General features: G+C 40.7%; 1 protein-coding gene across 2 annotated transcripts; it reads left to right on the forward strand.

Annotated features, from left to right (window-relative positions):
• Positions 1 to 1568: 1568 nt before the first annotated feature.
• Positions 1569 to 14476, forward strand: mpp4b (MAGUK p55 scaffold protein 4b). 2 transcript variants are annotated; one of them, XM_051427777.1, is made up of 22 exons: positions 1588 to 1938; positions 3622 to 3742; positions 3842 to 3963; positions 4535 to 4612; positions 4698 to 4781; positions 5089 to 5220; positions 8570 to 8650; positions 9602 to 9688; positions 9774 to 9848; positions 9927 to 10123; positions 10261 to 10319; positions 10439 to 10456; positions 10589 to 10630; positions 10742 to 10762; positions 10898 to 10912; positions 11283 to 11324; positions 11469 to 11642; positions 11789 to 11869; positions 12053 to 12146; positions 12726 to 12834; positions 13085 to 13219; positions 13444 to 14476. In XM_051427777.1, the coding sequence occupies exons 1-22, from the start codon at positions 1873 to 1875 to the stop codon at positions 13633 to 13635; spliced, it is 2025 nt and encodes a 674-aa protein (XP_051283737.1). In that variant the 5' UTR covers positions 1588 to 1872; the 3' UTR covers positions 13636 to 14476. The 2 variants fall into 2 exon arrangements, 1 of the variants encoding a protein (XP_051283737.1); XR_007888128.1 differs by lacking the exons at positions 9602 to 9688; positions 9774 to 9848; positions 9927 to 10123; ... (10 more) ...; positions 13085 to 13219; positions 13444 to 14476 and adding exons at positions 6818 to 7217; positions 7328 to 8262 and having other exon boundaries at positions 1569 to 1938; positions 8570 to 8653.
• Positions 14477 to 14542: the final 66 nt, after the last annotated feature.

A 14542-nucleotide genomic window follows, 5' to 3' on the forward strand; every position in this document is an offset into this window, starting at 1 on the left:
CACAGGGGCCAGGGTCATCAAAGCTTCAGGGTGATGGCCAATGGGAAGTAGAGGATCACATCAACAGGTTGCTTACAGCTCCATCTGCTGCTGTAATGCAGACGAGGCCACCTCCCCCTCTCTGTCTGACACACACACACACACACACACACACTTTGCCCTTTTAGTGACCTCTACCGGCCTCCTATCAACGGATCATGAAGGTACACATATTGTCAGATATACTGCCAGAGATGAGCCACTTCATACCGTCCAGTGTATGACTTTACTGACGTAGGTGACGCTGTTACCTTGGAGGACATTCAAGCTTCATGGTTCCTCTGCTCAGTCAGTATACTGATACACACCGGACCTCATTTCCTTCCTTCAGAAGAGCATGAAACCTTTAAACAGAGCGAGACAATCCGTCACACGAAGGCCTGATACAGTGAAAAGAAGGAAAGAGTTTGTATTGATTGTATTGTTGTGGATAACACAGTGTTCATTGCAGACAGGGAGAGAAGTCAACACATTTCTCACCACCATTTGAAGGTCTTAAAATCCGATTATCTGTGAAACAATGATTGCAAAAGGTAAATGTATGCTTGTGATGTCCTCTGTGCCATCTCTTAATGCTAACGGTTCTTTTTTTTTTTAAACCATTCACAGCAAAAACTGTCAGACATTGTGGCCTTTTTGAGATTTGCGTCACACATGCCAGTTTATAAAAGGGCTTAAGAGGGGATTCAGAGGATGACAGAGCCTTTTTTTTTTTTTTTTTAATATCACAGCTTTTGTTTCCTCACATGGTGTAACAATAGAACAGCCAGTGGATCAGAGGCCTCTTTATGAAGGGAATACATTTTGGTGATGCAGGAACAGAAAATGTCAACCGGTTCAAATTTACATCTAAAATTTAAAGTTGCTGTTAATCTAAAAAAAAAAAAAAAAAAGTCTATAAACTCTATGTTCGATATGTAGTTGAGTTCTTACTTTATCACAAATGTTTCCAACAATAAAACTCAGAGAAATCTGTGGATAATTGGGCTCCTGGTAGAAACCTCCTGAACCATGAATCATTGATTGCAATGATGGTGAAGGTGATGGTAGTGAAGACAAAAACTCCCACGCTACTACACAATGAAATTTGATTGATGTAGTCAGTTGTATTTTTTTTACTACATTTTGTCAGTTTTGGGGCTCCGTATTTAACAGCCACCAGATGTAATGTCATTTAAAGTGGGTGTTAAACTGACAAATCCTCTCAACGTTGCACTTTTTGTTTTTAGACTTTAGCGAATTAACCAACAAAGACATGTTTTTATTAAAGGCAAAGAGATAATCTCACTGTTTTGGGACTTAGGACTTTGTTTTTAAATGGAGGGAGGGGAGTTTCCTTGGGAATTAGTAGATTACCCCCATTCCTGACAGATTTGTGGGTTTGAGTAAGCATTATGGACACTCTCCATTAACTCTGTCCCTTTCTAAGAACTGAAACTATAAAACAAGTCTAATCTGTGAGTTCAAAAAGAAGAATGTGATCTTGAAGCCTTTCTCTTCTCTTCTTTATATTCTCTCCTCCATTGTCAGAGTCTCGACCCACAGCTCCTCCTGCGTGCCGCTGAAAGCTGAAAGAGTTAAGAAGATTTGGCAGCTCCGCGGCAACCAGCCAGCCGGTGAGGGAGGAACTGGCTTCCGGTGGACAGAGGCAGGCGGCTCACTTGCCTGGGATTAAGTGGGATCGGGAGAGATTACAGCCCTCTCTCCCTCTCTCCCTCTCTCTCGCTCTCTCTCACTCTCTTGTTCCCTGTAGCTCGATAGAAGCGTAGTGTTGCCTCCAGTCTCTGGGTGATATTTTCCCATCTTATATACATTTTTCCAGCACCCGTATTGATGCTAAAACCTGCAGGAGCTGGAGGATACAAGCTTGTGGCATCATCTAAGGACTCAGACATAAAGGTAAGAGAGATGGCTTGGAGAAAGGCCACGGGGATCATCCTCTTATTTAACTACAGCAACCTCTTGAGGAGCTTGAATCACTTTTCTTTAGGTTACTTTAGCTTGAATGGATCACATCTGTCATCTTGCGCAACTCCAGTATTGTTGTAATGGTTTATTTACAGTCATAATTAGGGCTTTAGAGGCACCTAAACTTAGTTTATCAACTTGTTTTTTCCCCTTTTTGTGTCCTCAATTTCAAATTGACTTAATCTTGGTTAAAAGAACATCTCAGCAGAATTATTGCCTAAATATAACTGTTCGAAAATGGTGTTGCTTTCTCCTAATGGTTCACCAGCCAGAGATTATGGTCCTCACATCTCTGTATTTACATCACTGTAGCACTTACAACCCGCCGTGAAGTGTGCCATTAACCCCTGACCCTCTTCACACTAACCACTGATGGAGTAACTTGTGTCTGCACCTCCCTACCTGATCCCACTGCACGCTTACGGCCGGATTACCAACCAGGCAAAGTGGGCAAGTGCGTTTCAGTTGGTTGTGGAAATTTGTACCTTGCACTAAAAACAGATCCTATTAGATATTCTAACATGGTGCATTTTCATAAAGTTTTGTTTATTCAAATGACCACAAACACAGTAAAGCCTTCTGGTAGATATTTCTCAAAATAATGGTCAAATAATGAAGATGCCATGTGTAGTTTGCTATGTGTACTGTACTTTTTTGAAACTAGAGAACTGAGAAGTTGTGCAAGTGGTCTTACTCTTTAAATAATAAATAAAATAAGGTTGTTCCTCTGCTGGGGTATTATGCAAACCACTGTTGTTACTGGTTAAAAGGGGGCTCAATATTAGCTGTAATATATTATTAAGATAAAGTTAGATGTATTTTCTTAAAAACCAGATTACTTTTCTGATAGAAAACATTCTCAACAAGATTATTTTTCTTTTTAGACAAAAAATAAGACTCTTTTTCCCAGAAACAAGACTTGAGCTATTGAGGAACAGTAAGTTAATCAGACAGGTGTCTACTCTTGTTGGATGTTTTCACATTCAAAGTTTCTCTGTGCTCACGGAAAGTCTTAATTTTAAGGGGCATATCAGACACATTATTGTTTCAAGCTGACTATTTGTCAGGACCGGTGACCAGAACTCAAGTGCAGACCAGAGTTGAAGTTTCAATAAAGGTGATTTTATTGAAATGCACAAACAGAACGTGGTTTGAGTGGCTGGAGATTCAGATGAGTCAGAGAGTGGGAATGGGGTCCGGGCTCCAGTGCTCTGGGTGTTACGGCGGGGACTGGAAGGTCAGCCTGGCTTATGAAGGTGAGTTGACAGTTGATGAGGAACAGGAGTGCTGAGCCACAGGTGTGAAGGCAGGAGCTCCAGCGACCACGCCCACCAGTGGCTTCCAGAGCATGAGGGAGAGAGCAAAACACAGAGACAGACGCCAAACCAAAACACACCAAGCACACAGCAGGCACACCAAAAGGGAGAAAAAGAACGCAAAAACTACATTCACACACAAACCATGAAGGAGGCTAGGGTCGGCTGTGACACTATTTGTATATATACGTCTCAATACATCTGGAAGGGGATGTTTTATCAATTATCAAATTATTTTTCTGTCCCTTGTCTGATCCAAAATTACAAAAACAACCTGTGTTTCCTTAACTTCTTCCAGGTTTTTCCAGCCGTAGTAAGCAATCAGCAGGTGGTTGGGGTCGAAGGTCAGGGCCCAGTGACCATGAGGCAGGCGGTGGAGGCTCAGGTGTTAAATCCCTACTGCGAACTAGGAGAACACGGTGAGTGGAGGAAATTTACTTCACTGGTACATTTTATTATGTTAATATACAACTTTTTGTGGACTGTAATAATCCTCTGTTGCGTTTGTGTGTTTTCAGGCCTGCGTCAGATCCTGACAGATGTTATTGATGAGGTGAGACAGTCGATAGATCAGGACATCGACGGTGCAGAGATCCTCCACAGTCTGCTGAACGCCTCCTGGCTGCAGTCGCTGCTCAAGGTCAACACTTTTTATTCTTTAATGTGGCTACATGCAAAATATTAACATTTACCCTGCACCAAAAACATATTTTTTTGTGGTTGAATTTTAGTTTTCTCTGAGTTTATGCTTTGCCCAAAGCCAATTTCTTATGTTTATTTATGTATCTTTTGTTTTATGTGCATTTATTGTAACTTTCATATACAGTCCTCTTGGTTTATTTGCAGTTTGGGTTTGCAAGTTTGAGTTAAGTTATTATCGTTTTGTATTTGTTATTTTATTTATTAGTTTTTATTTTTGTTTCATTTCTAATTTCTGTTAATTAGTTAGTTTCACTTTGTTTGACTGAAATGTTTTTGCCCAGTAGGATCAGAATGTCGACTTTGAGAGTAGAGTTTCAGTATCTCTAAGTGTAGATGATCAGTCATTTAATGACATGAAAAAGAAATTTGAACATTTAATTACAAATTAACATCAAAGATTGATCATATATAACAGCCTCGCAGAATGTTTTCCTTCAAGCTTTTTAACTGCTCACTGAACATTACCATAACTGCATTTGATATTTATCATTTGACAACATTGTTTTCAGGTTTATGAGTGTCTTCAAAGGTACCTGAGAGATTCCCCGACACCGGCTCTGGACTACGCTTCAGGACTTTCACTTCAGGTTGCACTCAGATTTGTTTTTATGAATAATTTGTGAATCGCATTCATTTTTTAATGGTAGGATAATGTGTGGTTTCTGGTCTTAGTTGCTGATCGACATCAGAGCGTTGCCGAGCTGCTCTGAAGAAGCCAAAGAGCTCTACCGCCTCCTGAGACAGCCACACCTGCAGGTGAGAAACCACGTCTTCAGTTTTTTTGTCAAAGTGCAAAAATTTAGTCATTTACATTGACTTTCAATGACACACACATAAAAACATAAAATCAGTTTACGTAAATATACTCTATTATGCATTTTTATAATGTTCCATAATAATATTTGGGGTGATTGTCACTAAAGAATTGCACATTTTTATGTTATATGGGTTAATATACTTTGTTAAGTTGACAAAATAAAAGAAAGTTGGTTGTTTTAAGTTGTTTTGACCACCAGTGCTGCAGTTTTCAATCAAAACACTGTTTGATCTTCCTGTTTTGTAGGCTCTATTATCAGCTCATGATACGGTGGCCCAGAAGGACTATGAGCCAGTACTGCCACCCATGCCAGATGAGCTGCCGGATGATGAGGAGGCCACCAGGATCGTCTGCCTGGTCAAGAACAAACAGCCTCTGGTGAGCTGCACAGCAAAAGTCTCCTCATGACTTGTCAAAATATAAAACCTGCAAATTTAGAGCTTAGCTGGTGTTACAATCACTGTACATGAGGCCTGAGTTGACTCAGTGTTTATCCTAACCTGGAGATGAGGTCACATTTTGATATTATGTATTAAAGTCATTTTTAATCCCTCTTTGCAAAAACAGGTTTTCAGGGACCAGGAAAACTTATCTGAGTGTAAAAAAGCCTTCAGACCATGAAATCATACAACAAACAAATTGTGTTGACTGTCTCTTTCAGGTAGTCACAGACAAGAAGGTTCAGCTTAAAGGTCATTTTGGTGAATATTAGGACCACAAGAGTTCTAATGGAAACTATTGTGAAATAAGAAATACAAGAACATATACAGCCAAAACCACTCACACATAAAAAAAGCAAGCAAATTCTCATAATACATGGAATAGAACTTATAACAATTAGGTACAAAACAGCTTCTAAGAAACCATATTGGGATTATTTTAAAGGATACCGCACTTGCAATAGGATTCAAGATTAGAGGGATTTATCATTTTGCATTAGAAATTAAATTAAAAAAACAACAACTATTAAAATCATGATGATGTGACATTTTGTCGGTGTCTGAGCCAAACAAACATGTTTTCTTTCATCTGGAGGACAAGATTTGTAGACCAGGGCGTCTTTGCAGCACTACAGTACTTCATTATAATGCTGTTGTTACACATTTTATCTTTATCAAGTTCAAATTCTTGCGATTTGGATAATATTGCAATTAATTGTGCAGCCCTACAGTAGGCATACGGTAAGACATGATAGAATATTTACACAAAAGATAATAATGTCCCGCCACCGCTCAACATGAATCTAAAACATTAGAAAGTAATTTGTGTGGGGATATAATGGCTTTAATACAGTATAGAGGTGTTTTGATAAGTGGTTTTCTTTTGACTGCATTGTATTTGGTAGGATGCAGAAATATCAGGGGTGGATATATCACAACCGTTTCACATAAAATGGTGTAAAATGATCTGTGTGGCTTGATGGTGGGGATTAGTAGAAAAAATTTATTTTGTGATTTGGGTGAACTGACCCTTTAAGCTGCTCATAGGAAAAGTCTCATATTTTATTTTAATAACAAATGAAATAAACTATTCACATTTTCAATAGTTTCTCTATCTGTAAACCATGAACCACAATGCTATTCCAATACTGTGGAAGCAGATGCTCGGCGATATTTTAGTAGGAGTTTTTTTTGTGCCTGATGTAAGTTAAACAGCTGACTGCATCCAACAGAGACCAGATGTTTGAATTTCATAAGCTCTCATTTGAATAATTGTTTGTTAATGCTACAGATAATTTCCTAACAGCAGAAAGGAAGGATTTTTAAGAAAAACAAAATAGTTTGGAGATATTCACTCATTTAATATCAATTTCTGCAAAAAACTTTCTGTGTTCTTATCACTAAAGCTTCAATCTCAATTTCCATAGCAGGTTTTTTTTCTTCTTCCTTTTAAACCCTCCTTTGTTCCAGTGGAAGTTCTCAATCTCTGTATTGAACGTTCCTCTCTGCCTTTGAGTGACTCTGTTGTCTCACAGCTTTGCGACCATCAGAGAGTCAGACTGCCCAGTACATCCTCCCCGCGTGCAAAAAGCTCCAGAGGGGCCGCCCGCAGTCACTGGGACACCCTGAGGCGTCTGACCCAGCAGAGGATTCACCAAGGTGGTGCATTCGGGGTCCAGAGCCCCGGTGCTGGGAGCCTGGGCCTCAAAGATTCGTTATGGTGTAGCACTCGCAGAGGCAGCTACCCACCGACTGAGCAGTTGTGTCACACAGAAGCAGCTCGACCATACCCTCCACCCCGCTATAAGCCAATGAGTAACTGTCAGATGTGTTATAGCAAGCCGATGAGCCCGTGCAGAGTGTGTTACACCAACCTGCTCTGGGAGCAAAGTCTGAACCGCTCTGCACCTTCGGTCTACAGCTCTGTTCTGATCGGTAAGAAAAGTTGGTTTTTCATCATCCGTCATTGAGCCCTCTTCTTCCATCATTCATCACGCTACTTGTGGTTCCTTCATGGATTAATAACGTCTGTTTTTTTGTTGGAGACAACATCGATGAAGAGTTAGAGAGTGGAGATGAAGCAGCAGAGTCCGCTGATACCCCATCCTCGCTTCCCGCAGCCCGGCGGTGGACTATGTCTCCCCCGTGTCTCACTGTACCCTACTACTCCAATGTAGACGACTACCACCAGTCAGGCCCGCCTCCCAGGCGAAACCCTCGCATCCGCACTGCTCCCCCGAGCCCCATGCGCCCTCACCGTTTGGTGGATTTGCCCCCTGTGGAGCTTGCCAAGCAAGAGAGTCTGGATGAACTGAGGACGACAGTGCAGCTGGCCGCCAGCTCCATGGAGAACAGCACCAAAGACATGAAGCTCCTCGGGGAGAAGATGGCTGCTGCTACTGAGCGCATGTCGGACACGGTGCAGGACAACTCCCAGGCCTTGGTCCTCCTCACGCAGGTGGTGGACCGGCTGCAGACACTTCTTGCCGCCACCAGGTCTGAGATCAACTTTCCAAAACCTGCAGTCACTGAGCAAGACGGCACACCCAAGAAAAGTCAAACTCCGAAGAGCCGAGAGCAACGTCCATCCCTGACACACCAATCCAGATGTTCCCTCCCCTCGCTTCCTTCCTCCACCTCCTCCAGCTCCCTCAGCAGCTCCCTGGATGCCCCCTCCACCTCTCAGGGGACCAGCTGTTTGTCTGTATCTTGCCGTGGGTCACCCCAAACTACCGTGAAAACCAAAAGTACCCCTTTGCCGCAGAAGAAGCAGGCTGAGCTTCAAGCTTCCAAGCACCTTCTGACCAATGGCCTGCACGATGAGGAGACCTCCTACACAGCGAAAGGATGTCGTTCGAACCAGCGAAAGAAGAGGAGGAAGAAGGCGACATGAGGGATCCTGAAGAGTGTCCAAAGAGTGGACTTCTTGGGACCTTTAAGTGGTCTCCGCAGAGTGGCTGACCTGCAAACACGCACAGTGGTAGATTTTGTTATTTTTTGTGTCATTTCTTCGTCGTTTTTTTTCGTCGTGTTGGATCATTTCATTCCTTCCACTCCTGCTTTCTTCTCACCAGTGATGTCGGGAACTTCATCAGTATCCATTTGGAGCTTTGGTTTTATTTTGTTTGTGTTTAAACTGTCACAAATTAAACTTTCCAATGTCCTCCCATTTCACCTCCATCAGTTTTATTTATTTTCATCTGTGTGATTCAGTTTGACCAACACATGCATTTACTCCACATTGCAGCAGGTGTATTTATTCAGTGTTTTCATCTTTTCTGTTCTAGGGAGCGACTATAAAGAGAAACGAGATCTCAGGGGAGATTTTTGTTGCTCGGGTGATTCATGGAGGGCTGGCTGATAGAAGTGGTAAGCATTTTCTCTCTAGGATAATGTTTGTGGTTCTCAGTTTACTCTATGTCCCAGCTTTGTATTGCTAACTAGAAGTTGAAATTGTATTTATGGTATGTTGGTAATATGAGAAGGTACTGCCCTTTTAAGAACTTGTGCAATCTGGACTTAAAGTTGAAAGGTAAACTAACTATAGCTTTCAGAGCTTTTAACCCCATCCCACGGTCTTATTTCAGGAAATTGTTCCACTCATCACTTGACCAAAGGGTGTTTTTAAACCTGCGTTGTTTAAAAATTAATTCTGGAGCGGTTTGACTGTGTTGATAATGTTATCCAACCTCAATCTGACCCAACTACAAGGCAAACTATCCAAGTTTGAGCTAAATGACTCCCTTAGCCAGGTGCACTTTGCATACTGGGATGCATATGAGAGAAATAAATAGTTGCCAGCAGCTAGTGGGAGAATGAATCAAAGTCTGACCTGGAACAAAGTAAGTTGCCTTCTTGATATTTGGCCAGAGATGGACCTCCTTCAGGACCTTGTTCCTACATTCTGTTTTTCCCGCCCCAGACATCTAACCAATGAGTGGCATGGACTAATTGGTCAGCCAATTAATTGTTCCTATTATTTGGCATTTTGATGTAAATGGCATTGGCCGATGTCTATGCTCATTGTCAGTGTGGCTGCTGTGGAACGATGTAAGCACTTTCCTACTGTAAACATATGACTGAATTTCCTATGGAACGGAATAAAATTATACATGAATTTTCTTTTGTTTTTTTTTTTCTTTTAGTGAAGCATTGGAAATGTTTGACCGTGAGATGTGGTTTAAAGCTTTGAAAGATAATCAGTGGAGCTTTTATTATTTTATTACATACTGTTCCCAAATTTCAAGAATGAGCTTGATTATGTAATTTTTAATTTGTGTGTGTGTGTGTGTGTGTGTGTGTGTGTGTGTGTGTGTGTGGGTCTGTTGCATGCAGGGGACAGGATCATAGAGGTTAATGGTTTTCCTGTGGATGGGATGGAACCAGAGCAAGTTATCCAAGTTGTGGTAGGTCTTTAATGTTTATTATATTTATATTATATATTAATTTGTATTGCTTGTTAATAAACTTTGTTTCTTTACAACCAATCAGCAAGCGAGGTCGCAAGGCACCATCATGTTTAAGGTCGTTCCCATCACAGAAAGGCCAGTCCACAACCAGACGATGGTAATCCTCATCTACACCTGCCTCGTTTACACATTAAAGCTAAAAATCATCATAACAAACAAACTTTCTTGGTGTTAGCTCTACGTGCGGGCCATGGCCGACTACAGCCCTCAGCAGGACCAGACCATCCCCTGCGCCGACGCCGGTATGAGCTTCAGAAAAGGCGACGTCCTGGAGATCGTGGACCAGACAGACGCCCTCTGGTGGCAGGCCAAGAAGCTGCCCAGCAACACAGCGTGCGCCGGCCTCATCCCCTCTGCCAACCTGCTGAAACGGTCAGAGGAGTTTATTGATTTTAAAGATGTCATTGTCTAAGTTATCTTCTAACATCGACAACTACAATACCACAGGAAATGTTTGTAAGATCTGCTTCTTCTGCATTCCTTATGTCAATTTCTGCGTGTTGTAACAGGAAGCAAAGGGAGGTCTGGTGGTCTCAGCCTTATCAGCCACATGGCTGCATACAGACCTGTAAGTTCACCCAAATTAACTTATCTCAGACTTTATATAAAAGTCCAAACAGTTTCAGATTTGACAACTTTGGTCTCACAGCTGAGCTTTCATTGTGTTTCACCCCATGCTTACTGAAGTGAGCACTGTAGAGGAAGGTAAGGAGCGATCACATTTCATGTTTGAGGCAAAACCAAAAACATCACAGTTAAAGTAGTTTTAGCTTCAAAACGAAATGATTTATTTTTTCTATTACAGATTAACTTTTTATTTCCATTCTTCACCCACAGAGGAAGATTTGATGGCCCTCGATGAGAAATGTGTTGAAGCAGGTAAAGCTTCATGTGTCATTTATTGCTTCCTTAATCTTTTATACACAAACTTACTGCACGTCTTTGCTGCTCAGTGATTAATATCCACCTGTTTGTTCTTCTTCCTGTCAGATGAGGAGGCATTTGAATCTGGTAGGTAAGTCTTTGTTGATTTAATCTGTTTTGGTGTTTTACGTGCAAAGCGTCACTCTGTCTCTTGTGCTTCATCTGAAGTATTTGTTATTGTTTCTGTTCCAAACTCTTCTGCGTCTGACGGGGAAATGTCAGAGGAGCTCAGAGAAGGTGAGATTTTTGTTGTTGTGTTTTTGTCTTTTTATCTGCCTACAAATTCATAAAAGTGCTTTAAAAAAACAGATGACCAAACATGACAAATAAGGGGAAAAAATTAAGAAAACATACAAAAAATGGGCAAATGAATTAAGAAATAACAATCAATTTGTAATTAGTTAAAAGCATACATTGGTTTGGTTGGTAGTTTGATCATTTTAGTTACATTTCAAGCCAAAATGCCATTCTATGTTTCCAGACTCTCAATTGCATTTAGGGGTGAACAACTGACTATAATAATTAATAATAATAATTGAGAATATAATCAGCAGACCCATTTTTATCCATATGTCTCACTCTGCCACTCTGCTTCTTATCATATCAGAGGAGGATGACTTCAGCAGCAACATTGGGGGGATTTATTTAGGTAAGTCTTCAATCACCATGACCCTCACCTGCACTGACACCTGCACACTAAAAGTCAGACCATGTCAATCAATTATTTTATGTTCCATGTATTGGTTTGCATGTATCACGGCTCCTTCCTCAAGGACCTTTAACTTTTTCTCAGTGGGCTTCAGGCGCAGCATGCGTCTGTGTCGGCGGCGGTTTCACAGCACCATCCAGCCGTCCTGCCACACCCGCTGCCCCAGCAGCTGCTACAGTGCCCTCAACAGCCCCTACGAGGAGGTTGTGCGCTACCAGCGGCACCCGCAGGACGCACACCGTCTCATCGCCCTCTTAGGTACAGTTACAACGGTGTCAGAATGGAGAGGAAATTAGCTTTACTTTATAGTGGCCAACCAGTGTTTTAATTTATCTCATATACATGAAAAAAACAACAGCAAATCCGATTGAATTATGATTTCAGATGTTTTTGTTTATTCTCAGGCCCGTCTGGTGTGGGTGTGAATGAACTTCGGAGGCGCTTGATTGAAATAAACCCCAACATCTTCCAGGGAGCAGTACCTTGTACGTGACTGAATTTAGAAACTAAATGAGCGAAACGTTTATTACAAACACACAAAAGTCCTGTTTTTATGTTTTTTCAAAGATCAGTTTGTCTGATAATCTTTTTTCAGCTGTTAAATGATTGTGTGTCTCAAAGAGAAACAATAACATATATATTATAAAGTTTCCTTTCCCTCTCACCAGACACCACAAGAGCACCCAAAGGATACGAGGAGTCTGGCAGAGAGTATTACTTCACCAGCCGAGAAACCTTCGACAACATGGTGTATAACAACAGGTACGACAGCCTCTGCTGTGAAACCATGAATAATGAATGAATGAATGCAGTGCAGTCACAATATCAAGGAAATCAAGGACATTTATTTATGATTTTACTGCACAAGTTTTAAGAGTTTGCAGTTCCTTCATGCTACACACAGAAAAAGATAATTAAATTCATAGAATAACATAGAAAATATATATAATAAACCAATGTGTACAGATATTTATATACATATATGCAGGAAATAATTCTGCAGTGCATTATTTAAATTATGATTTTCAAATTCTAAAATGCTCTTTTACTATGAACATTTTTGCTCTCATTCGTTCTTTCTGCAACATGATACTATTAGCTCTTTGGTTGATTCAGCTGCGTACCTTTCTAATGCAGGATGAGGTTGTTTATCAGACACTGAAGGCTCTGTGAATATAATTTGTGTTCAGGTCTTCTAAGTTTATATCTTAAGTAATAATTTACTTTGTGATGTCATCAAACTTTTGTTATTGTTTTGATTTGTGTGAGAGACCCCCCTACTGGCAGAAAGTATATTTATCACCTGTCTGTATATTTGTCTATTTCTATAATGTCCTGCAGGTTTGTGGAGTACGGGGAGTACAAAGGGAACCTGTACGGCACCACTGTCGATTCTGTGAGGGAAGTTTTAAACAGCGGAAAGATCTGCGTCATCGACATCGAGGCAAATGTAAGTAAGACATGGAAATGTTTTGCGATGAATGTACATAACAGAAATTCCAGTTGTCAAACGACAATTTAAGCCACTATTAAAAATCAAGACTAACTTTTTTCCAGAATGATGTTTATACCTGAATTAGTAGCATTCTGTTAATCAGTCATAAATTATAAAACACATTACTTTTTGTGCTACAAGTCACTTTTTATTATACGTACAAAAGCTTTACTTTAAATTGTTTTTGTTTTATCTCTCCATTCAGGCCATTCAGGCAGTGAGGACCCACGAACTGCGGGCCTACATCATCTATGTGAAGCCTCCACCGTTGGAGCGCCTCAGAGAGACCAGACAGGACTCGTACATCACCACCAACTACTACGTCAACCGACCGTTCAAAGTAAACTCTCCCAAGGACACATTTTATTATTTTGTTCTGTTTCAAACCAGCTTTTCTTACACATTTCCACAATATTGAAATCAATGTTTATGAAAGTATTAGAGAAATTATTAGAGAAATAGTGGCGAGCCATTGGCCCTTGCCTAAATTAATTCATATTTCCACAACACCAAGGTGAAAGAAATTCAGTATAATTGAAGCTGGATTGGACTTTCCCCAAACAGGAGGAAGACTTCCAGGAGATGGAAGAAGCTTCCCGGAAAATCGAGTCCCACTACTGGCAGTTCTTTGACCACGTGCTTGTCAACGATGAGCTGCAGGACTCCTGCGTCCAGCTGCTGACGGCGGTGAGGAAGGCGCAGGACGAGCCGCAGTGGGTCCCAGCCAGCTGGATACGACCCACCGCCGAGTCGTGAGGGAGGACAGAGGAGACAAGGGGACAAGAGAGATGTGACCCCTGTTATCATGGCAGCAATTATTTTATCTATCTCATTTTACAGTTTCCGCACTGTAAAACAAAAATCTTTACATGTACATTAATTTTGTGTCTAACGTTGTTTTAGGGGAGTACGGCATGAAAGAAATCTTAATATTTTGATCTGGTGTGCTTCATCTGGCTCCGTAAGTCACTTCATATCCTCAGAGTTAAGATGGAGCTGAACACAAGCCCAAAGAAATCCCTGAAACTGTATCAGAGTTTAATATCAAAACGTATGAGTTTAAATTTAGACCCAACTAGAGATTTTTCTTTGTACTGAGACAGTTAGGTGCTCCTCATCTTAAGTGCTCCTTCTTCTGAACAAAACAAACAAAATGTCAAAACAAAAATGTCAGATTTTCTGAAGTAAGCTGAGCATCAGAGCCATGTCTCTGACTGTTAGTTAATTATGATAAAAGTTTATACACACGTACAGATTGCTTATAGAAAAAAAAGAGTTTACTGCTCTGCATTCAGGTTTCATTTAGCTAAATGTTTCGTGTGGCCCCAGGAACAAAACAAACAAGAACATTTCTTGCCCTGATCCCCATTCTTGTACACAGACCTGCAATAGAGATTGTGATCTTTTTCTGATTTATGTTTACATACTAGAAAGCAAAGTGGTTTCTTGTTTGATGTTATATGTTTTGTTTTTCATTCTTTGTTTTTATGAGAATAATGTGATATTATGTGAAAGTGCAAGAAAACCAATTACATTTGACTATTTGTACCTGTTCGTGACATTAATAAACCACTTCTGAAAGAAGGGTAATCATTTACTTAGTTATTTATCCGTTTTATTACCATGCCTCTGCTTAAGTTTGATGGATGCTTTTATTTTGAAG

This window comes from Dicentrarchus labrax, unplaced genomic scaffold (assembly GCF_905237075.1).
Source record: "Dicentrarchus labrax unplaced genomic scaffold, dlabrax2021, whole genome shotgun sequence".
NCBI classification, from domain to species: domain Eukaryota; kingdom Metazoa; phylum Chordata; class Actinopteri; family Moronidae; genus Dicentrarchus; species Dicentrarchus labrax.